The following is a 22,852-nucleotide window of genomic DNA, read 5'->3' as shown; positions in this document are numbered from 1 at the left end:
TGAGTAGCCAGAGAAGGAGGGACCAACCCCGTCTGCCCCTTTTGTAGCGTAGGTTTCTGGAGCAAATCCCAGACCCATTTCAGGGCAGGTTGCTTTGCTTATGAGCCGAGTGGCTAGCGAGAGTCCGGGCGCTGTTCTCTTGGCTGTTTGTTACCAGTTTCCTTAGCGGACCAGCAACAAAGGGGACACATGCGGGGCAGGGCAGAACCAAGCTGGACTTTCTCGTGTCCTTGTAAATCAAAATAAATAGGTGCAAATACAGTAGTGAGAAGGTACCATGCTGTTTTGCTCTGGTCACCGGTTAATTCCCCTTGATTACCCCCCTGGTCAGTGTGTACAAGGTACCTGTCTGGGCCTAATCGACCCAGGAGATGCACCTGTCACAGCCCCAGCTAGAGGACTTCTATCTCCAACCACACCAGCTCATGCTTGTAGCTCTGGAGGCCCCTGGACCACTCCCCAGGAGGGCAGCTGAGCTGGCAGCCATCACAGGCGCACGGTGGAAGTTACATGTGCTCCAGGCTCCGTTCTGGCTCTACTGAGAACCTTTGTAAGATGGCCGAAACCTGGAGTCTGCTGGGCTCCGGCTGGACCCCCCAGAAGGGAGGAGAACTGGGGAAGGAGAGAGGAAAGCAGAAGCCAGAAGGAGGCATGTGGAGCAGGGATTGTGTAGATCGCATTAGTTTCCTGAGGTTTGTAATACTTTGACCCAGTTTCAGTTGCTGATGGCCAGGGAGCTACAGGAGGTTGTGTTAGGGAATCTGGTGGTGGCCCCTTCTGGCCTTAGACTCCATGACTTTCTGGTAGCACCTGGGCTAACCCACATGCCTTATGAAGCAAGACCCCTGTGCACCTTCTCCAGCGGCAAAAGGAAGGGCAGGGCTAGGAGAGTCCATTCGAGCACCCAGGGACCTCTGTGAATTTGGTTTCACTTGACTGTAACATCACCTCTGAATGCAAGTGCAGACCCTCAGAGCGCAGAGGGAGCCAGAAGGCCAGGCAGATGGGTTATGACCATCCTGGGGCCGTTTATTCCAACCAACTCATCTTGCTGACAGATTTCTCACTGCGTGGCTGTAATTAGTAACCGGGCGAGCTAAATGAAGAGCCCGGGCCCCTCCGGAGCGCAGGGGCGGTCACTCTCCCTCAGTCACGCAGCCTCTCCTTGGCACCCTTCTGGGCATGTGAAATGCCACGGCTTCACAGTTTGATTGGTGCCACTGCAGGGTCGAGGTGCTGGAGCCTTGGGCTCTGGCGTGGGGTTTCCTGGTTTCTCCTGGAACTGTCCTCTCTGGTCCTTCTGCCAGCAAATGATTAGGACCCAGGCTCCCAGGATTTCCTGTAGCACTTGTTACTCTAAGCTCACCGGCTCCCCCTGCTGAGTGGGGCTCCCATGTTTGCTCCACTTCCAGCGTTGGTCCCCCTGCAGCTTTGATCATGATGCCCAGGGGACACCGCAGAAGGGGGGCTTTGGACTTTGAGCCCAGTTGCTTAAGGGGCCGTGGAATAGGCTGACCCAGCAAGAAGCGTCACTGCTTGGACACAGACAGAGGTGCTGCCGTGGCATGAGAAGGCAGCTCCGTGCACCTTTGGAGGCCAGTGCTGCAGAGCCATGGGGCCTTTCCTCTGCTGCCAGGCCCCATTGATCAGTGGGGTCAACGGGAGTGACTGACCTCACCTGGGCGCCAATGCTGGGGAGTTCTGCCCCTTGTCTGTGTCCTGAGCATGGAGAGGCCTGGCAAAGGGAAGTCAGGCACCTAATTTCCTTGGGCTGTGATACAAAACCCACTCTAAAGACGACCCAGTTGCCCTCCCACCTCAGCGTTCCCCCTCCAGCCTCCCAGCCACCAGTCCTGATCCGGGCCATACTGAATCTCATCCAGCCCCTGAGAATGCCAGTGAGGTCGGCGGGCAGGGCAAGCAGTGCCCGCTGCACACGGCACGTTCTCCTGGAGAATCCCGGCGCTCGGCGCAGTTTGCTGCTGGTGCCGCGGGGTCCCGCCCGCACCGAGGGCTAGACTGAGGCCCACCAAACTCATTTCACGCCAGGGCCATGGTAGAGCCGCGAGCTGGTTGGACCTGAACCGCATTCCTCTCCTGTGTATTTGATTTCAAGACTTGCCGGGGAGAGAGCGTCACCATCCCAGGGGAGGACGCGGGAGTAGTCCAGTGTCTAATGTACTGGCGGTCGGAAGCAGCTGTACCTACAGCTTATCAAGCCAGTTATTACTGATAAGGCAAAATGTTGTTACTTTGAAATGGAAACGGCAAGTTCTCATTAGCGGCTTCACTTCCAGATCAGAGGCTTGAGTGAGCCAGCTCACGCTGACACTCCAAATTGCACAACTTCTCCACCGCACGGCCAAGGCTCTGTACTTGTGCTTTTCTGGCTCCCGAGAGCTGGCCCTGGGGCTTGCAGAGCCGGCAGCCTCCCAGGCACTGAAGGGGGAGAGGGGCAGGTGGGGCGGGGGGCTGGCGACTGCGCCTTGCTTTGCACTCGCTAAACGGGGGTGAGCACCAAAACCTGAATAGTGCCTTTTAGGCATGATGGCCGTGAATGGGGCATGGGGAAAGGTACAAGGAAGGGAGGGTCGAGAATAGATAGAAGGAATAAGGGGGAATAGATGACAAAGATGCTATCTCAATGCCAGCTGTCAATCTGTCTGTCTGTCTATCTATCCAACCCCATAAACCCCATCTATCTATCTATCTATCTATCTGTCCCAAGACACCCCCTCTATCTTTCTATCTATTCCCAGACACCCCCTCTATCTATCTATCTATCTATCTATCTATCCCCAGACAGCACCTCTATCTATCTATCTATCTATCTATCTATCTATCTATCTATCTATCTATCTATCTATCCCCAGACACCCCCTCCATCTATCTATCTATCTATCTATCCCCATACACCCCCTCTATCTATCTATCTATCTATCTACCTATCTATCCCCTGCCCCCTCTTTCTAGCTCTTGGCATTATACCAGCGCCGGGCAGCATGCTCACCACCATGGTGTGTTTGGGGGGAGACGGACGTTGCTCGAGGGGCAGGGGATCAATGCTAGTGCCCCCTTCATGCTGCAGGATTCCCAGAGTACTTCCCAAGCGCCACGCACGGAGCCCCGCTGACATGCAGCCACCTCTGGGGTGCAGCGCTCTAGTGGTGTGGGAGGCAGCCACAAAGCACATGACGGAGTTGTAGGCCAGGCTGCGTGTGCAGAAAGTGCCAGGGGTCAGTCGGGTGGCCTCAGTTTTGGGTGGGTAACGCTGGTGCTGGGAATCCTGAGCTTGCATTTGAATGGCAGGAGCCAGTGGAGCTATGCCTGATTTACCCCAGGTGGAGATTTGCCCATGGAGTCCCATGGGGCTATGGTGATTTACCCCAGTTGGGGATCTGGCCCATGGGGCTATGGTGATTTATCCCAGTGGGGATCTGGCCCATGGAGCTGTGGTGATTTACCCCAGTTGGGGGTCTGGCCCATGGGACTATGGTGATTTACCCCATCTGGGGATCTGGCCCATGGGGCTCTGGTGATTTACCCCAGCTGGGGATCTGGCCCCATAAAACTATAGTGATTTACCCCCAGCTGGGGATTTGGCCCATGGGGCTATGGTGATTTACCCCAGTCAAGATTCGTGGCAGAATTGTTACCCTGGTCTCCCAGAAGGGGCACTAAGTGAGTCCCTCAGGGTTGCGCAGGGAGTCGTGGCAGAGGCAGGCATGGAGCTGGCCAGCTCCCAAGGCAAGTACTGCAACGACTGGGCCAATCTCCCTTCCTGGCCCTGAGGCAGCTCCCAGGCCTTGATGCTGCCTAGCTTGTTCCCTGGGCCCCCAGAGCAGCCAGACTCTGCAGTCCGTGTGCTCCAGCCCCACGCTGTCGCCTCAACTCACACCAAGCGAGTCTGGGGAACAGGGCGTGACAGACGCAATCGGAGAATGTTTACCCGAGTCCCAGAATAAAGCTCTCGTCTGCGCGACTTACAGCCCCACCCTCTCTAATTTATGGAGACCTGGTTTCTGCAGCGTGATAAAACACAGTAGCAAGAATACACTTCAGGATGGACTCCAAGACACTTAAACTGGTTAATGAGCTGCCTTCCTGCTCATAAATTAATTTACCCACTGTCCCTGCACCCAGGGGGAGTGGACACATGCACGCAGACTGCGATGAATAATGGATCGCGCAAACCTCCGGCCCCACAAACTTTGCCTTATGCTTTCCATGAGGCATCTCCTGGCAGTCTCTGGCTGAGTGATTTTTCGTTTGTGGCTGAGATTTGTTCCACAGGAGCTTTCAGTTACCTGGAGAGATTGGGGAGTACGAATACGGTGTGAGGGCTATAAACCTGTTACATAATTCACAGATTACAGAGCGGAATCTGCTATCTGTTCCTGTAAATAATTGAACATTCAGATGAGGTGGGGAGCTGAGCCTGGGCGTCACTGCTGTGTACACAGAGAGGGTACAGTGATATTACACCCAAAAAGGGGCATTACAGAAACACTAAGGCTGCAAAGTGTTTGACCTTAATTCAGCCCCCTTGGTCATACGGATTATGATCGATTCTTTAATGCCATGATCGCAGCCAACTTCTTTCCCCGGGCCCCCTGCCTCATTCAATGCACAGGACCTGCTCTTGGGACCGAATCAGGGCTGTGCAGCAAGGAGGCTGTTATCTGGAGGAGCCCTGCCTCGTTCGTTGCAGAAGCTGGCGGCAGTGCAGTGAACGAGGCAGGGACTGCAGGAAGAGAAAGGAGAGTCTCCTGGTGAAGGCATTTGAGTGCTACCCTGGTGAACTGGATTCTAGCCCTGCTTCTGCCACAGAGCTCCTGTGTGAGGAGTCACCTAAAGCAAACTTTTTACAGGGAGCCTCTGTCTGCTTCTCCTGTTCTGGGTGCCCAACCTGAGACGCTGTGGTCCGATTTGCTTTGTGAGCCCTCCCAGCTGAGGTCAATGAGAGCTCTGCGCTCAACATAGGAAGTGCTGTCACATACTCGGCGCTCTGCCTCTCAGATTGGGCACCTAAAAGGAGATGCCGTGTTTGACAATTTTGGCCTTCATCTCTGTGCCACAATTCCCCAGAGATAATGAGAGCACCTAGCCTGACTGGGGGGCCAGGAAGATCAATGCATTAATGTTGGGAAAGGATTAAGGGACTACATTGAGAGCACCACACAGAAACCCAGGAGGAAATGAACCATTCTGCAATCAGAGCAGAGTTTGAATGGTAAGGCCTGGGGCCACCCACGGGATGATGAGGATGAATGAGCTATTGATAGCTGCTCTTTCGCAGAGCACCGTCTGTCCTGTGCACTGAATGAGACAGGGGGTCTGTGCAATTTTAATGTTCTTTTAACGACATTTTGCAGTATGTAATTGTGGTGGGGTGAACCCCGCTCCTGGGGTGCCACCTGAGGTGCTGGGGTCTCACTGAGCCTAACCTTTCCACCAGCCTGGGTTTCCTCACCCTGTTCTTGCCATGCTTGGCTCTCAAGCCTTCTCCAGCACACACACAGGTAAGGCCACACTCAGCTGCAGACACAGACTGAAATCTATGTGGGAACATTTAGCTAGGCTAGGGGAATGGCCAGGGGAATGTGCACACCTCCTTTGGGGTATAAACCCAAAATAATATTGACTTGCGCTGTATAGAAAGATCTGCACAGTGCAAGCTCATAAAAATTCACCCTCTCCCACAATGTGGAGAGAGATATGCACAACTTTTTGCTCCCCCCTCCCCGCCCCCAATATGAATTGCACAAACTGGGTTTTGAAATAAACAAGAAATACGTTTATTAACTACAAAAGGTAAATTTTAAGTGATTATAAGGAATAGCAAACAGAACAAAGCAGATTACGGAGCAAATAAAACAAAACACGCAAACTAAGATTAATACACTCAAGAAACAGGTCACAAAATATAATTTCTCACCCTAAATGTTGTTTTAGGTAAATTACAGAGTTTCTGTAGCTTAGAGTTCCAGTTATTTATCTTCGCAGACTAGACCCCTGTCTCAGCCTGGACTCATCCCCTGCCTTTTCCTTCAGGTGTTTTTAGCAGTCTTCCTTCTTGGGCAGGGAGGCAGTGGAGAAGAGTCCTGATTGCCTTACTTCCCAGCATTAAATAGAATTTACATAAGGCGGGAATCTTTTGTTTCCCAGTCTGACCCCCACCCCCTCTTAATGGAAAAACACTGAAAGCCCAAGATGGGGGTCTAGTACCAGATGACACGATCACCTGACCCTGTAGTGTCAAAGCAGCAACCTGGGGAGCTTCTCAGGAAGGCAGGAGATTAGTATCTTCCAAATCTTATTGTTCTTCCTAATGGCCCATTGAGGCTGATTGCCTACTGTCTGGTGGGTGTTCTCCCAAATACACACACAGTTATAATTGTTACATAGTCAATATTCTTACCTTCAGATACAGGAATGGTATGTGCATACAAAGTGGATAATCACATTCAGTAAATCAGAACCTTTCCAATGATACCTTACATAGAATCATAGAATATCAGGGTTGGAAGGGACCTCAGGAGATCATCTCAAAGCAGGACCAACCCCAACTAAATCATCCCAGCCAGGGCTTTGTCAAGCCTGACCTTAAAAATATCTAAGAAAGGAGATTCCACCACCTCCCTAGGTAATGCATTCCAGTGTTTCACCACCCTCCTAGTGAAAAAGTTTTTCCTAGTATCCAACCTAAACCTCCCCCACTGCAACTTGAGACCATTACTCCTTGTTCTGTCATCTGCTACCACTGAGAACAGTCTAGAGACATCCTCTTTGGAGCCCCCTTTCAGGTAGTTGAAAGCAGCTATCAAATCCCCCCTCACTCTTCTCTTCTGCAGACTAAACAATCCCAGTTCCCTCAGCCTCTCCTCAGAAGTCATGTGTTCCAGTCCCCTAATCATTTTTGTTGCCCTCCGCTGGACTCTTCCCAATTTTTCCACATGACCCATCTTGCATAAAACATATCTCAGTTATGCCATATTCATATCACACTATTTCTATGAAGAATGTGGGGTGTAAGTCACAGTAATAGCCAGTGTTTTTTAATGCTTAAAAATGAAAACAGCAACAACGGTTGGGCTCTTTAGATCCCCGGCAGGTTCTCTACCAGCTCAGCTAACAGAGAACTGGTAGCAGTAATAGGCTGTTATCTTCTATGTGGCCCTGCCGCTGGAGGGGGGCACACACTTTGCGGGAGGGTTTCGCAGCTGTGTGCTGAGAGCAGAGGAAGGACATTCTGGGCCAAAGGGGGTGACTGATGGTCTCCCGCACCGTGCGTAAGATCACCACCTGGGCTGGTGCTGGTGGTTCTGTCATGCGTAGGCTCAGCTCAGCTCCTTTGGGACCAGATCCTGCACGGGGCCAATGAACTCAGCGCAATCAGTGGTAGAGGAGGGCCTTTCCGGGAGGCGCCCAGGACCTACATCCCACCTGGGTGAGCCGAGTCAGAAAACCCTTCCCCCCTCCCAAGCCTGTGTCCATGCCCCGGGATCTTCTCCACAGCCACAAAGGCTAGAAACCCGGAGTCTTTTTAAGGAAGATGTGAAATGTGCTGAACCTGATGGAGGCCCCAGGGGACAAAGCGGGGAGAGCTGCAAAGGGTTCCAGATGGTGAGCGTGAAGCTGGCATCCCATGCAGCCCTTACCGGGGCTGGAGCTATCGGCTCCTTGCCCAGACAGGCCCGCACTCAACGCCTAGACGTGAATCCTTCAGCTCAGGTTACGCCAAGCATGGCCATAATAGAGTGCAGTACATTTAAGAGCTAATATACAGTAGCTTTATAACAGGGCCTCTCCATCACTGGGACAGGGCGGGTGGCTTTCAGTGAATTGAAAAGCTGGTGGCCCCAGACCAACCGAGCTGGTGGATTTATTACCGAAGGTAATGCGAGCAGCAGACCATCATATTATTGTGATCAACGACACAATATCCAGAGTGCTCATTCACCGGGGGATTCATTTCAGAGCTCATCTTTATTCAGACGCAGCCGCGGCACAGCCGAGATTGTCTTTGCAGACATGCTGAGCTTGTGTCTATCTGATGTCAATGCCGGGGCCAAGGAGAGTTTGGGAAATTAAATACCCCTTCCTATGCCCTCCCGTACCGCCCACAATACAGCTGCCTGCTCAGGGTATAGTGTCTGATTGTTGAAAGAGCTCATGGCTGGATCCCCCAGAGCCCAGCGCCCGCGATCGGAGCCGGATTCCCCAGGGCTCAGCGACCGGGGCCGGGTTCCCCAGGGCCCAGCGCCTGTGGTCGGGGCCAGGTTCCCCAGGGCTCAGCGCCCGCGATCGGGGCCAGATCCCCCAGGGCTCAGCGCCTGCAAACGGGGCTGGATCCCCAAGGGCTCAGCGCCCACGATCAGGGCCAGATCCCCCAGGTCCCAGCGCCCATGATCGGGGCCGGATCTCCCAGGACCCAGCGCTCGCAATCCAGGCCAGATTCCAAGAGTCCAGCTCCCATTGAGACACCTAAACAAGGGCCAGATTTGCTCCACATCCTATTGTGACCTGGCCACATATTCCAGAGCACTCAGTGTCCAACCTGCATCCAGCACACCAAGTCCCTGAAAAAACCAGGCCCCCTCCTGGGTGCTGAGCCCTTCTGCAGACCTCCCCAAGCAGACCTGGTCTGCAGCCACCACTGGTGTTTCAGTGGAGAGCATTTTGCACCTGTCAGTCATCGGGCTCACATATTTTTCTGAAGTTGCAAACCAAGATCAGTGCATCCAACTGAGCTGATCTGCAGAGGCAGGTGGGTCAGCGGCCAATCTCGGGTGCAGGAAGGCAGGCTGGATGATTTGCAGGTGTGGAATTGCACTCACAGAGACAAACAGGCTGTGTGGAGACCTGGAACGGTATCAGAGTCGCTGGTGTGAGATCCTCCCTCCACCCTACGGGCAGGCAATGTTGCATTCTTGACTTACAGCCCTAAGAAGAAACATGAGCAATCCATTAGTAATTTCCTCCCTTAGCTCCTTAATTGGCTTGGATTGGTCTGTAATAAGCGGCCCCCTCAGGATATATTTGTTTTATAGCACATTTAACTAATGTTATTTGCATAAATGGAAATTAAAGAATGGGGGAGACACAACAATGGGATTAAAATTGATTCGGTGCAGCAACGTCTCAAGGTATTAACGTTAATGACGGTGACGGGGGTGCCAGTGAATAGCACCTTAAAGGCAGATACCATGTAAATACATTAGCAACAATGCACGGCTAATAGGGATTGCTTCCGTTAAATAAATTGTTCCAAGACGTGCCACTGGCACACGGAAGCGGCGTGTCTAATGCAATTGACTTATCCACTCGGGGCTGCATCCCAGAGGTGCGGAGGGCTAGCTGTCTTTATAGAGCTGGTTCTGATATTTCCTGCAGGGCTGGGTGCAGAGTAAGGCGGAGTAACCCAAGAGTAGGGTTTAGGAGCTGATGGTTTTCTTAGATCTCCCCGCGTGACCCGGGACAAGTCATGTAAACGCTCCATCACTTTCACGCAGTTGGAGAAGTTTCGAAAAGATGCAGAATGGCACAAGGCAAAACAGAATCTAGACACAGCTTGTCCTGTCGCATCCGGGGTCAGAAAAGGGGAAGGAGGAACATATGGAATTTCAGGCCATTTTCAGGTTTTGACAGAGCCAAAACAAAACGACCGTTTTGAGTCAAAGCCAAATGAAATAAATGTTTTGTCGCAAATGGAAACACTTCAAACAGACATTTTTGAATGAAAATATTTGATTTAAGGGTGGGGGGTTGTTTTGACCAGCTTTGGGTGCTCTCCAGCCTCTCCGGGGGCAGTGTGGTGGGAGGCATCACAGAGGCCGATTGTCTCGATCCATAGATCTCAAAGCACTTTACAAAGGAAAGTCAGTAGCATTATCTTTATTTTACCGGTGGGTAAACTGAGGCACAGCGAGGCGCAGGCATTTGCCTGTGGTCACACAGCAAGGCAGTGACGGAGCCTGGAGCTCCCCAAGACCGTTCTCACCACTGGACCATCTGTGCAACTGCTTGCTTGCTGTGTGCACGTTTGCTACAATCGCACACACACATTGGGTAACTGCGGGTGCAAAGGCCTCCAATCTGGGGACAGTCGGCACCTCCAGGGGCCGCTCACTACCTAGCAGGATCACACCCCTGGTTCCCAATCCTCCAGAGGGTCGAAAGCCAGGCAGGGCTCCGTCCCCTTTCCACACGCTCCACCCATCTGGAAATCAGGCCCAGCTGGTCTGCGCTTACTGCGGCTGGAGGCTCCTCCAGGCAGGGAATCAGCCCAGCTCCCCTTGACGGCCTCCTCCCGGCAGTAACGGAGCAGGCTTAGGCCCTGGGCTCTGAAAGCCTGCGCCAGGGGACAAGCTGCCCAATGGCGGCTCCCTGCTCGGCCACTGGAGGGCCCCGCAGAGCGAGACAAAGCCCCCCTCTTCCGAAGGGGGCAGCATGCGGCCCGCATGGCACCCCAGCACCTGCGGCCTGAGTCACCAGGGACCGGAGGTGAAAGTAAGCCGGTACGCCCCAGTACGGCGTACCGGTAAGAGCCGGTGCACCGTACTGGGGCAGCCCGGCTTCCCCAGGGGGCAATTTAAAGTGGCTTTAGCCCCAGGCCCTTTAAATTGCCTCCAGAGCCCCGCCCCGCTGCTGGAGCCCTGGGGTAGCGGCTGTGGGGCTCCGGCGGCTATTTAAAGGGCCTGGGGCTCCCCTGCTTCTACCGCCCGGGCCCTTTAAATAGCCGCGAGAGCCCCATCGCCACTACTCCAGGGCTGCGGGGGCTATTTAGAGGACCAGGGCGGTAGAAGCAGGGGAGCCCGGGCCCTTTAAATAGCCCCCGGAGCCCCGGGCTGCTGCTGCTTCCCCTTTCGTGCAACACCCTCGCTGACCACTGGGGGCGCTCTTGCAGTGCACAGCGGCCTTTTGTTCCTGCAAGTGAGCCGACCCGCCGGTGGCCAGTTCCAGCCTTGCACAGAGGCTGCTATCTGGGTACCACGCTGGACGCCGTCCCCTCGCTCAGCCCAGCTCTCAGCAGGCCGGGATGTGACGCCAGACAATGTGCGGCTCCGGCAGTGATCGGTTCTTGCTCTGACTGACCCATAATGAGAGCGGCAGTCTAGTGATGGTTTGCCTTTGCCGTATGGCGGATGTGTCCTTCCCAGCTCCTGGCCTCGGCGAGCCGAAGACAACTCCTGCCATTTAACATCCCTGTACTGCCCCTTACTTTTCCTCCATTTAGCATTTGACCTATGGAGGTGAACGTGTCGGGGGGCGGGGAGAACAGGGCACCCGCCTGGCAGGTGTTCGAGATCGGAGCTGCCTTCGTCTGCAGAGCCGCGGCCTCCGGGAACCACAGCTCCCAGCCATCCGCGCTCCAGCTGGAGCTGTAATCTCCCCAGGCCACACGCCGTTGGGGGTCTGCCCCCCCTCCCCCCCCCCCCCGGCTCCAGCCAAGCTGCCAATGCAGCGCCTTGGAGGTGTGATGGCACCCGCTGCTGCAGGGCTCGATCCAACCTGCAGCCCTGGGAGTGGCCGCAGGCCACCGGCCCCGCTGCTCAGTGCTGGTGCTTCCCTCCCTGTCCTCCCCAGGTGTCCAGCAGCTGCGACTACGTCTTTGTGAGCGGGAAGGAGACGCGCGGCTCCATGAACGCCCGGGTGACCTTCAGCTACGAGCACCTGAGCGCCCTGCTGGAGATGACGGTGTGGGTGCCCAAGCTGCCGGTGCACATCGAGCTCTCGGACCCCAGGCTGAGCCAAGTGAAGGGCTGGAGGGTGCCCATCCTGCCGGACAGGAGGTGTGCTCCTGCATGGGGGGCCAGAGGGGAGCTCTTGCCCCGCGGGCCGGGGCGCTTGCGGCCACGGGAGCAGGGGGCAGGGGACTCTGCCCTTGTCCGGCTTTGCCAGTCACAAATGCGGTTCCCACTGGCTTGGTGCTCCACCCATCTGGAAATCAGGCCCAGCTGGTCTGCGCTTACTGCGGCTGGAGGCTCCTCCAGGCAGGGAATCAGCCCAGCTCCCCTTGACGGCCTCCTCCCGGCAGTAACGGAGCAGGCTTAGGCCCTGGGCTCTGAAAGCCTGCGCCAGGGGACAAGCTGCCCAATGGCGGCTCCCTGCTCGGCCACTGGAGGGCCCCGCAGAGCGAGACAAAGCCCCCCTCTTCCGAAGGGGGCAGCATGCGGCCCGCATGGCACCCCAGCACCTGCGGCCTGAGTCACCAGGGACCGGAGGTGAAAGTAAGCCGGTACGCCCCAGTACGGCGTACCGGTAAGAGCCGGTGCACCGTACTGGGGCAGCCCGGCTTCCCCAGGGGGCAATTTAAAATGGCTGTAGCCCCAGGCCCTTTAAATTGCCTCCAGAGCCCCGCCCCGCTGCTGGAGCCCTGGGGTAGCGGCTGTGGGGCTCCGGCGGCTATTTAAAGGGCCTGGGGCTCCCCTGCTTCTACCGCCCGGGCCCTTTAAATAGCCACGAGAGCCCCATCGCCACTACTCCAGGGCTGCGGGGGCTATTTAGAGGACCAGGGCGGTAGAAGCAGGGGAGCCGCGGGCCCTTTGAATAGCCCCCGGAGCCCCGGGCTGCTGCTGCTACCCCGGTGGGGGGGCACTTACCTTACAGGGTGGGCTGGGGCTGGCTCTGACCCCCTCAACCCCGCCTTTCCGCCCTAGGCCCTGCCCCTTCCGGGGGCCAGAGCGGGCCCCAGAGTACCGGTAAGTCACTCGACTTACTTTCACCCCCGCCAGGGACCCTCATGCTGCCCCCAGCTCCCCGGGGCTGGAAGAGCGGCCTTTGCTGGGGTGTTTCTAAGCTGTGCAGACAGCTCACAGCTCAGCCAGGCTCCGAGCGGAGAGAGGGCCTGGGTCAGTGCAGTGCACATACACGTGTGCACAGAGACATGTACACAAGCACACGTAGCCACCTCTGCGGATGCACACGCGCGGGTACACACTTCTGGGCACACGCGGTCACGTGGGCACAGATGCACACAAAGACACGCACACACACGCAGACGTACCGCCGCAGATGGGCACCTATCCAGGCACGTGTGTGTACCACGTACACGCGTGCCCCCGGGTACACCTTCCCTCACCCCCACATGCCCACAAGCACAGGCCAAGTCGTGAACGTGCATGGGACTACGCAGGTGCCCGCAGGGAGGCCCAGGTGCACATATTCATGTGAACACACGCCCACACCCACACCCACCCACACCCACTCCTTTCCTGGACACTGCCATAATTCATCTAATAAATAATGTACAGTGCCCAGCACAACGGGGGTCCTGGTTCAGGACAGGTGCCTAGGAACTACCATAATTCACCTAATATACAGAGCACATGCCTTACACACCCTTTCAGCTCCCGTGGGTACAGCGGGCCAAGGCCTTTTGTTCAGGATGCACCAATAGAGCTGGCCCTGGCCCTTCACATTAACCCCATCCCCTCCAACAGCAAATGCCACGTGCCATGGGATCTGCCGTCCAGGGCCACCTGCATCCAGAACCCTTTTGTCAGCCAGCTGCCCACACGGTCTTCTGCCCCCGGGGGTGGTTTGCTATCTGTAGCAATGCTACTGCACATCTTGAGTTAGACACAGGCCTCACCGCTGAATTGCAGCTACCTCTGGGGTGGAGCATGGAGGCTGCTGAACTGCACAGTGACAGCTGGAAGTGAGGGAGCGTGCCTATATAGCGAGCCACCTGCGAGAGAATCATAGATCAGTCGGGCAGCAGGGGAAATCAAGAAGTCTTTTCATCCAAACCCCCTGCTCTGAAGCAGGAGCAAGTAAACGGGCTAGACCATCCCTGACAGGTGTTTGCCCAACCAGTTGGTAAAACCTTCAACGACGGGGATCCAGCCTAGGTCACCTGTTCCAGAGTTTGAATATTCTTAGAGATAGAACGTGTTTCCTAATATCTAACCTGAATTTCCTTTGCTGCAAACTAAGCTGATTGCTTGTCCTGACCTCAGTGGGCATGGAGAGCAAATGATCCCCATCCTCTTTCGAGCAGCTATTTACATATTTGATGGCTTTTATCAGGTGCCCCCAAGTCTTTTCTTCTCTAGAATCTGAACACACTCAGTTCTGTCAATCTCTCCTCCCAGGTCAGGTTTTCTAAACCTTTGACCATTTTTGTGGCTCTCCTCCCGACTTTCTCCAGTTTGATCACATCTCTCGGACAGTGCGGCGCCCGGAACTGGACACAGCGCTCCATCTGAGGCCTCCCCAGCGCTGAGCGGCATGGGACAATTACGTACAACACTCCGGTTAATACGGCCCTTTTCGCAACGGCCTCACGCTCTTGGCTCCTACTCAGTTTGCGATCCCCGATAGCCCCCAGATCCTTTCCGGCCGAACTGCCGCCTAGCCAGTATCCCGTTCCGGCAATGCGTCCGTCACCGGTCTCTGGTACCCGGTAGCTGCAGAGCAGGGGCAGCCCCAGCCAGGGCAGGGTGGCTGATCTGTCTTGTGCCCCCAGGTCCGTGCGGGAGAGCGAGGATGATGAGGACGAGGATGAGCGGAAGCAGAACCGGGGCTGCACCCTGCAGTACCAACACGCCACCCTGCAGGTCTTCACCCAGTTCCACACCACCTCCTCGGAGGGCACCGACCAGGTCATCACCATGCTGGGACCCGACTGGCTGGTGGAGGTCACCGACCTGGTCAGCGACTTCATGAAGGTGGATGACCCCCGGGTGGCCCAGCTGGTGGACAGCAGCACGTTGGCCGGGCGGGAGCCGGGCACCACGCTCTTCAAGGTACGGGCCCCTCACCCCCTTTCCTCGGGGCACGGGGAATCACATGGCTGTGGAGCTGGAAGGCAGCGAAGGAACGAGCCCTGCGTGCACAGGGGTGAGTGGATAAGCCGGGGCCCTGTGTCTGGGCTCATGGGGCACTCCAGCTGGCAAGCACTTGCTAGAGGTGATCAGGGATTCCCTAGGGGCCTCTGTCCCTCGGGGTTGAGCTAACAGCTGATGAAGCAGGGGAGGAAGTCCCTCTCTTCCCCCCGGTGGGGGGTCAGGCTATTTCCTGCCTCTCCTCTCTCCAGCCATTATATACTGAAGGCGGGGAGTGGCCTGTACCAGGCTCCAGCAGCTGATGGCTAGGCCACCCCACAGCTGTGGGGAAGGGGCCCCTGGCAGCATGATGGAGCAACTCACATGGGGAGGGACAGGTGCCCGCTCCGTGGCAATGCCTGGGGAAACCCCAGAGGGGCCCCGCCGTCCCCATGGGCTGCCTGAGCTGGGGCTAGTTGCAGGTAGGACAGTGGCCGTCCCTGATTGCAGGTGGGCTCAGGCTTGCAGCCCGGCTCTGCACATGGACCCCGCTGGAAAGCCCCGATCAGGGTCAGTTCCACTCCCCGTCTCCCTAGAGTTAAAGGGGCGGAGGGACCTTTCACCCACTGCCTGTAAAAGCCTCCCATGGGCATGGGGCCGATTGGCCGATGCCGGGTGCCAGCCGCTGTCAGCGGGGAAACGCTCCAAAGCTCCTTGCCCTGGAGTGCATCTCCCTTCTGCAGCCGACCCCCCGGGGCGGGGTTTGTGATGGAGGTACTGCCCCCTCCCCTCCTCGGCCAGAAGGAGAGGTCAGGCTGGCACCAGGCATCCGAGGGGCTGTATGCAGAAGGAAAAGGTGGAGCCCAGCTGGGATAGGCCTCAGGCTGGGGTAGTCTGGATCGGGGGCCCTTTGCGGCTTTCCGGTTCAGAGGCCGGCCTGGGTGTGTCCGTTGCACAGAGGGCGTGTGCAGGGTGTTGGCGTCCTGGGCTCGGAGTCCCCCAGAGAGGCAGTAAATGTGCAAATTCTCTGCCGTGCTGACGAGGGCGTCCTCCCCGCCGTGGGTGCCCGTCGCGCTGAGGTCCCCGTGCCCCAGAAGCAGCATCTGCCTGGCCAAGCCGTGCCTTTGATCCTCGCTCTGGCTGTGAATGTCATCCTGGCTTTGAAGCTCCGCAAGCAGCCGCCTCTCTCCTTCCTCCCTCCGGGGCTGGAGGGGTGACGGGGTGGGAGCAGTTTAAAGTTATCTCCTGAGCACATGCCTCCCCTGCGGGCTGGATCAGCCATTAACTGCAAGGCCCGGCGGCTCGGGCTGTAATTAGTTCTGGGCCTAGGCTCGGTTACGCTTTCCTAAGCGAAATTCCTGGTTTCTTCGACACTGGCTTCAAAGGGCCGAGCGTCGCAAGGTCAGCAGGGCTGCTGCCGGGGGGGTCAGTGCTCTCCAGGAAACCCCGCTCCGTGTGTCACAGCAGCTCGGGCGCGGTGCAGGCAAAGGTCGTGCCCATGGGGTCATCTCTGAGGCTCTGCCGGACGCTTTTTCAGCTCCACTGTGCTCTGGGGGCCAGTGATGTTTCTTGGCTGAGCAGGAGGCTAGGGGAAGGGGGGAACTGCAGCACTGCTTTGTGGGAAAGGGTGGGCCCTCCTTGGCATCAGCAGGGCACTGCTGTGAGGGAGCTCGCAGCACCGAGGGTGGTCCCTCATTGGCGTTGGCAGGGTAGTCTCTGTGAGGGAGCTCACAGCACTGGGGGTGGTTCCTCATTGGCGTTGGCAGGGCACTGCTGTGAGGAAGCTCGCAGCACTGGGGGTGGTCCCTCATTGGCATTGGCAGGGCGGTGCCAAGAGGTGGTGGGTGACTGGCTGGGCCATCACGGCCGCTCCCCGACCGCTCCCTCTTGCAGGTGGTGTCCCCGCTCATGGAGGCAGTGCTGGGGGAGACGGTGCTGACGGTGGCGGACGAGAAGGTCAGCATCATCGATCTGAAGGCCCAGGTGGTGTCCAGCCTGTCGCTCTCCCTCCATCCCAGCCCCGGCAACAGCCACACCATCATCGCTAAGACGGCCGCCCAGCAGACCCTGAACTTCTCCAAGCAGGTAACACAGGGCTCACGCCGCATGGCTCGCAGAGTGTGGGACTACACCTCCCAGCATGCACTTTGGCTCCCCATGGAGCACTGCATGCTGGGGCTTGTAGTCTCCCAGTGCCACACCCGCACATGGACACCTGTACTCACTGCTCTGCCGTTTGGATGTGGATGTGTTTCGTTGGGGCTCATCTCATCAGCCCAGCGGAAATTCACCCCCATCGCATGTGATATGGCAGGACTGCTCATTTCTGACTGGGAGAGGCCCTGGCTCCATCTGGGGACGGGATCCCCTATCTGCGGGCCTCGGGGGCAGCTCACTCCTGTAAGTGCCCGTAGAACGGCGGGAGTTCCCACTGCTCTCATTCCGTGTAACCCCCAGCGCCCAGCCCCTCCTGGAGACCTCATGCATCCAGCTGGCCTGCAGGGATGACCCTGCAGCTTTTCCTGGCTGCCAGGGGCACTGTGGGATCTGCTCTGCCGGCAGAAGCCAGGGGCCTCTCTGGCTCCCCTCTCATTGATCCCTGGCTGGATCCAAGCAGGGCCAGGGCAGCCAATGGTGGGAGCAGAAGGTGAGGGGGTTCAGTCCTGGCCCCGTAAACCACCCACCCCAGATACCCTCAGCACCCACTCATCTGCCTACCCCAGACGCCCCCAGTTCCCAGCCACTGACCGACCCCAGATCTGCCAGAAACCCACCCCCTTACCCCAGGAGCCTCCTGCCCCACCCACAGCTGCCAAGCTTCCGGCAGCTCTGTGTCCTGCTTGGGTCAGGGTGTATTGATTATATGCAAGTTATTTACAAACATGCAAATTAGATCACTAACTAATTTGCATACTGGACTTTGCATCTGTACCAAACTTGCCCGCTATGCCTAGGAGCCCCCAGGTGAGGCATGGCCCTGGGAATCGTTTGCAGCAGTGCCTTGGCATAGCGCTGGCTGCAGGGTGCGGTATCCCGGGTCTCTTCACTGGCCATATTGCAGTGTGTAGCTGCAGCCCCTCTATGGGATCACCAGGGGCTCTGTGCGGTATGAGAGAGGCCGACTGAGCTCACGCTCTTTACAGAGACCTCAGTGCCAGTGATGGGTGACGGGCGGGTGTCATGGGACTTCCGCTGAAATAAAAGATACACTGGGGTGAAGTGGGCCCGAGGAATGTAACCGGTTGGCACCGGGGGCAAGAGGGGAGGGCATTTGAAACCAATGCTTGCTCTCTGTGTGGGCTTTTTATAAGCCTGCTAAACAGCTCAGTCCTTTCAAACCCGTACTCCCACCTGGGGAGAGAGACAGAGGATGGGGAATGGATGGATGGTTGAAAAGATTGTCAGATGGATGTGCATGGTGGATGGATTCAGGGATGGATGGATTCAGGGATGGATGAACAGCATGGGGGATGGAGAGGATGGGGGAAGGAGGGAGAGAATGGATAGAGAGCATGGGGGATGGATGAATGGATGGGGAATGGATGGAGGGTTGGAAAGCATGGGGGATGAATGATTGGACAGAATGGGGGATGGACGGATGGATGGATGGGTGAAGAGCACGGGGAACGGATGGATGGTTGGAGACCATGGGGGTTGGAGGGACGGGTGGATGGTTGGAGACCATGGGGGATGGAGGGACGGATGGATGGTTGGGGAGCTTGGGGGATGGAGGGAAGGATGGATGGTTGGAGACCATGGGGATGGAGGGACGGATGGATGGTTGGAGACCATGGGGGATGGAGGGAAGGATGGATGGTTGGGGAGCTTGGGGGATGGAGGGACGGGTAGATGGTTGGGGAGCTTGGGGGATGGAGGGACGGGTGGATGGTTGGAGACCATGGGGATGGAGGAACGGATGGATGGTTGGAGACCATGGGGGATGGAGGGAAGGATGGATGGTTGGGGAGCATGAGGGGTGGGTGGACAATGGATGGTTGGAGACCATGGGGGATGGAGGGACGGGTGGATGGTTGGGGAGCTTGGGGGTGGAGGGATGGGTGGATGGTTGGAGACCATGGGGATGGAGGGACGGATGGATGGTTGGAGACCATGGGGGATGGAGGGAAGGATGGATGGTTGGGGAGCTTGGAGGATGGAGGGACGGATGGATGGTTGGAGACAATGGGGGATGGAGGGACAGATGGATGGTTGGGGAGCATGAGGGGTGGGTGGACGATGAATGGTTGGAGACCATGGGGAATGGAGGGAAGGATAGATGGTTGGGGAGCATGGGGGATGGCCGGACGATGGATGGTTGGAGAGCGTGGGCGATGGAACGATGGAGGGACAGATGGATGGATAGATAGGTAGATGCCCATTCCCCGTGTTTGTTTTGCAGGAAGCCCTCCTGAGCATGTGGGTCTCATACAGTGATGGCACCACAGCCCCCCTCTCCCTCTACGACCCCAAAGACTACAACCTGGTGGTGAGCAGCCTGGACGAGAAAGTGGTGTCGGTGACCCAGGACCGGGCCTTCCCGTTGGTGGTGGCGGAAGGCGAGGGGGCTGGCGACCTGCTGCGTGCCGAGCTGGTCATCTGTGAGAGCTGCCAGAAGACCAAGCGCAAGAGCGTGCTCTTCACGGCGCTGGCCAGCGTACGGGTGCGCTTCAGCTCCGAGGAGGACCCCACCTATGACTATGGGGATGCCGGGCACGTGCCGAGCAAGCCGGGGACCTCGGGGAGGGAGGAGAGCGCGGCCAGCACCACCCTGCGGGCAGATGTGGAGAGGAAGCCGGAGCCCAGCCAGGACAGCAGAGCTCCCAGCGTCCCCCACACCACTGAGGACTTCCCCACCATCCCCACGGGCTTCGTGCAGGTGCCGCGGGGGCTGACGGACCTGGAGATCGGCATGTACGCCCTGCTGGGCGTCTTCTGTTTGGCCATCTTGGTCTTCCTCATCAACTGCATCGTCTTTGTGCTCAAGTATAGTCACAAGCGCATCCCGCCCGAGGGCCAGACCAACATGGACCACTCCCACCACTGGGTCTTCTTGGGCAACGGGCAGCCCCTGAGGGCCCAGAATGACCTCTCCCCTGCGCCCGAGAGTCCCGGCAACCCGCTGGAGAACGTCCAGACCTGCTGCCACGGGGACCACCACAGCAGCGGCAGCTCGCAGACCAGCGTGCAGAGCCAGGTGCACGGGCGGGGAGACGGCTCCTCGGGGGGCTCCACCAGGGACCAGAGCGAGGACCCGCTCAACTCCCCCACCTCCAAGAGGAAGCGGGTGAAGTTCACCACCTTCGCCACGCTGCCTTCCGAGGAGCTGGCCTACAACTCCATCCCCATCGCCGACGAGGAGGACCTGGAGTGGGTGTGCCAGGACATGGGGCTGCAGGATCCCGAGGCGCTCCATGACTACATCTGCAGGATCAAGGAGATCGCTTAGCGGGCTGCCGCGCCCTGTCACGCCACGCCAGCTGCTGCCCGCTGGCCAGGGCCTGAGCGGATACCCCAGACCCTGACCACCAGAGCCGACTTTCGAGACTCCCCTCCCTTTCCCTTTCGCTCTCTCTTCCGCGCACGGGGCATCCCTTCTGCCACTTTCTTTTTTCTCTGAAAGGGAACAAGTGTCGAGCGAGCCAAACCCAGCGGGGTGAACCCCGGCGTCCCGAGGGAGCAAGGGGCCGCCTCTGCCTTCCGCCCACTCACCGCCAAAGTGCCAAGGTGCCTGCAAGCTGCTTGCACAAACCCCGCCCCCGCCTGGCGCCGTCGAGGGGAGCTGGTGCAGCGGGGGCCGCGGAGCCCCGCGTTACGGGGGAGACACTGGTGGGGTGGAGGAGCCAGGGCAAGAAGCTGAGATAGAGCAAGAAGTGGGGGGGGAACGGGCAGGGGGGCAGGTTCAGACCTGGAGCGGTACCGGCCGGCGTGGCGGGCTCCACTCTCCACGTGCCCTGACACTGCCTTGGCCCGCCCTGCGAACCACGGACCCGAGCGGCACGGCCTCCGAGCGCGCGTCGGCCAGGGAAGACGAACAGGATTTCTCTGCTTTACTTTGTTGCACAATAATGTTGAATAAATATACATTCAGGGATCCCCCCCGACGGGCCCGGTCCTGCCACCGGTGTCACGGGACACGCTGCTCCGAACGCTGCGGGAAGGGCGGGGAGGAGCGGGCAAGGGGCCTGGCTCCAAGCTAAGGTACCTCGGGAGTGCCCTGGAAAGCTGGAGCGAAGCCACGTGGCTTTGGCCCAGCCAACCCAGCTGCCACCAGCCCCGGGGAATACGTGGAGCGGCCACGGCCACTCCCTTTGCTGTTCCGAACCAGAGGAGGCCAGCGCCCATGTCTGTCCCTGCTGCTTGTGCCAGGCCCTGGGCTCCTCGCTCCCGTCTGGGACCTCTTCCCTCCGCAGCGAGCTTCGCTTCTGAAAAGCCAGGCCTGGCATGAAGCTGGGGAGGGGAGGGAGTGGGGCCAGGGACTCCGTTGGCCTCCGAACCCAGCCACAAAGCTCCTGAGCTGCATGGAAAGCTAAAGCTGAGGTTCTCGGCCCTGGGCCAAGCTCTTGCGGCTTCTCCTAGCTCCTCCTCAGACAGTCCCATGCCCGCCCCCCGCTTGCAGTTCATAGTCTCGGTGTGTGTGCCTTCCACAAATGGCAGCACCTGCGGAAATGGCCCCAACCGGCCCGTCAAGGGTCCCCTCAGCCGGGGCGCCCCAGGCATGGGGGCCAAGACCACTCGCCTCCCACCCATGGTGGGGTATGGGGTGAGCTGAGCTCCCAGCTAACCGGCTCCCAGACCGCAGGCTTCGCGAGGTTGCACTGCCTCGTGTTGGAAGCACGGGCCTGGGCATCAGCTGCCCTGGAACCCAGTCACGAGCCTGCGGATGACTCGGCAAGCTTGAGCGAGTCACCCTCCGTGCACCGCCCACACCTTGCCTCAGTTTCCCCTCTGTACAACGTATTACAGTGGTTCTTCTTTGGCTCCGCTGTCCCTCCCCGGATTCAACAGAGACTGTTGTGGGAGGGAATTTGCTCACTTCTCCGGCTTCTCCCCAGGGCAAGCCCAAAGGCTGAGCGATGGATTGAGACTTCGCATACCAAGTAGCAACTCCAGATGTGGCCCACTCCCTCACATCCTCTGGGAAGGGGCAGCTGCTCCTGGGGAGAGGTGAAGGTGCCACCCCGAGAGGGGTGGGGAGCGGGTCTGAGTGAGCAGTTCAACCACAATGCTGTGCTCATAGGGCCAGGCCTGGTCCCATCCTAGCTCCCCCAGTAACAGCCCAGTGGGGCCTCCCAGAGCCAGGCCTGGCCAACCTGCAGTCATAGGGTCTCTCCCTGCCGCTGCCTCGTCACCTTGAGGCCTCGAGCGTAGCCACAGGTTTGGCATCTGACCCCCTCTGCCAGGGAGCCCGGAGTCTGGGCCTCTCCCATCGCCACATTCCCAAGACTCTCATTGCGGGGCCTGAGAAGACACACAGTGCATCTCCCCAACCGCCTCGCCCCGCAGGCCCCACCATGCCAACAGCGGTGCCTGAGCAGTGCCCCGTAGCGCACATCTGTGCTGGGGGTGGCTGGCCACATGCCCCCCCCGCCCCGCCCCGACCATACCAGGCAGTAGACACACTGGCACTGACTAGCAGAGGGGCAGGAGAGCGGAGCTGCTCATGCCAAGGGAGGGGTGTTATCTCTCAACTGGGCTTTACCCACCACTGTGTCTAATTTTTATTAAATAAATAAAAGCGAATAGGGGGAAAAAAGGCACTGGAAAGGCGGGAGCATGAACAGCATCTCTGTTGGGTTTGTGTAGCGTTGCTCCTTCAGCTCGAGTGGTCTAGCCAAGAACCAGGGCCTTGCGGGGGGTTCTGTCTGTTCGGAGGAGATATTGGTGAGAGTCAAACTCATGGTGGATGCTTATTTAGTCACAAAGAATGTCCACGCGCCATCCTGTTCCCTGAACACAGGAGCCGCAAACAGCAGCAGGCAGTTTCGTGCCTCAGGAATCCCCACGCCTGCTCCCCCAGCCAGCTCTGTGCCCAAGAAGCCCTGTGTCTCTTCTGCCTCTCGGGATCATACTGACAATCACCA

At 57.9% G+C, this 22,852-nt stretch overlaps 1 protein-coding gene across 1 annotated transcript in view; it reads left to right on the top strand.

Moving 5' to 3' along the window:
• The window catches only part of TMEM132E (transmembrane protein 132E), a 51,935-nt gene extending 31,718 nt beyond the window's left edge, over window positions 1-20,217 (top strand). The window contains 4 exon segments of the mRNA XM_077836803.1: window positions 11,590-11,795; window positions 14,474-14,753; window positions 16,665-16,856; window positions 19,171-20,217. Of these exon segments, the coding sequence (XP_077692929.1) occupies window positions 11,590-11,795; window positions 14,474-14,753; window positions 16,665-16,856; window positions 19,171-20,217 (1,725 nt within the window).
• The last annotated feature ends 2,635 nt before the right edge of the window (window positions 20,218-22,852 follow it).

This window comes from Eretmochelys imbricata, chromosome 17 (genome assembly GCF_965152235.1).
Source record: "Eretmochelys imbricata isolate rEreImb1 chromosome 17, rEreImb1.hap1, whole genome shotgun sequence".
Classification (NCBI taxonomy): Eukaryota; Metazoa; Chordata; order Testudines; family Cheloniidae; genus Eretmochelys; species Eretmochelys imbricata.
This window is presented reverse-complemented; position numbering and strand designations above follow the sequence as displayed.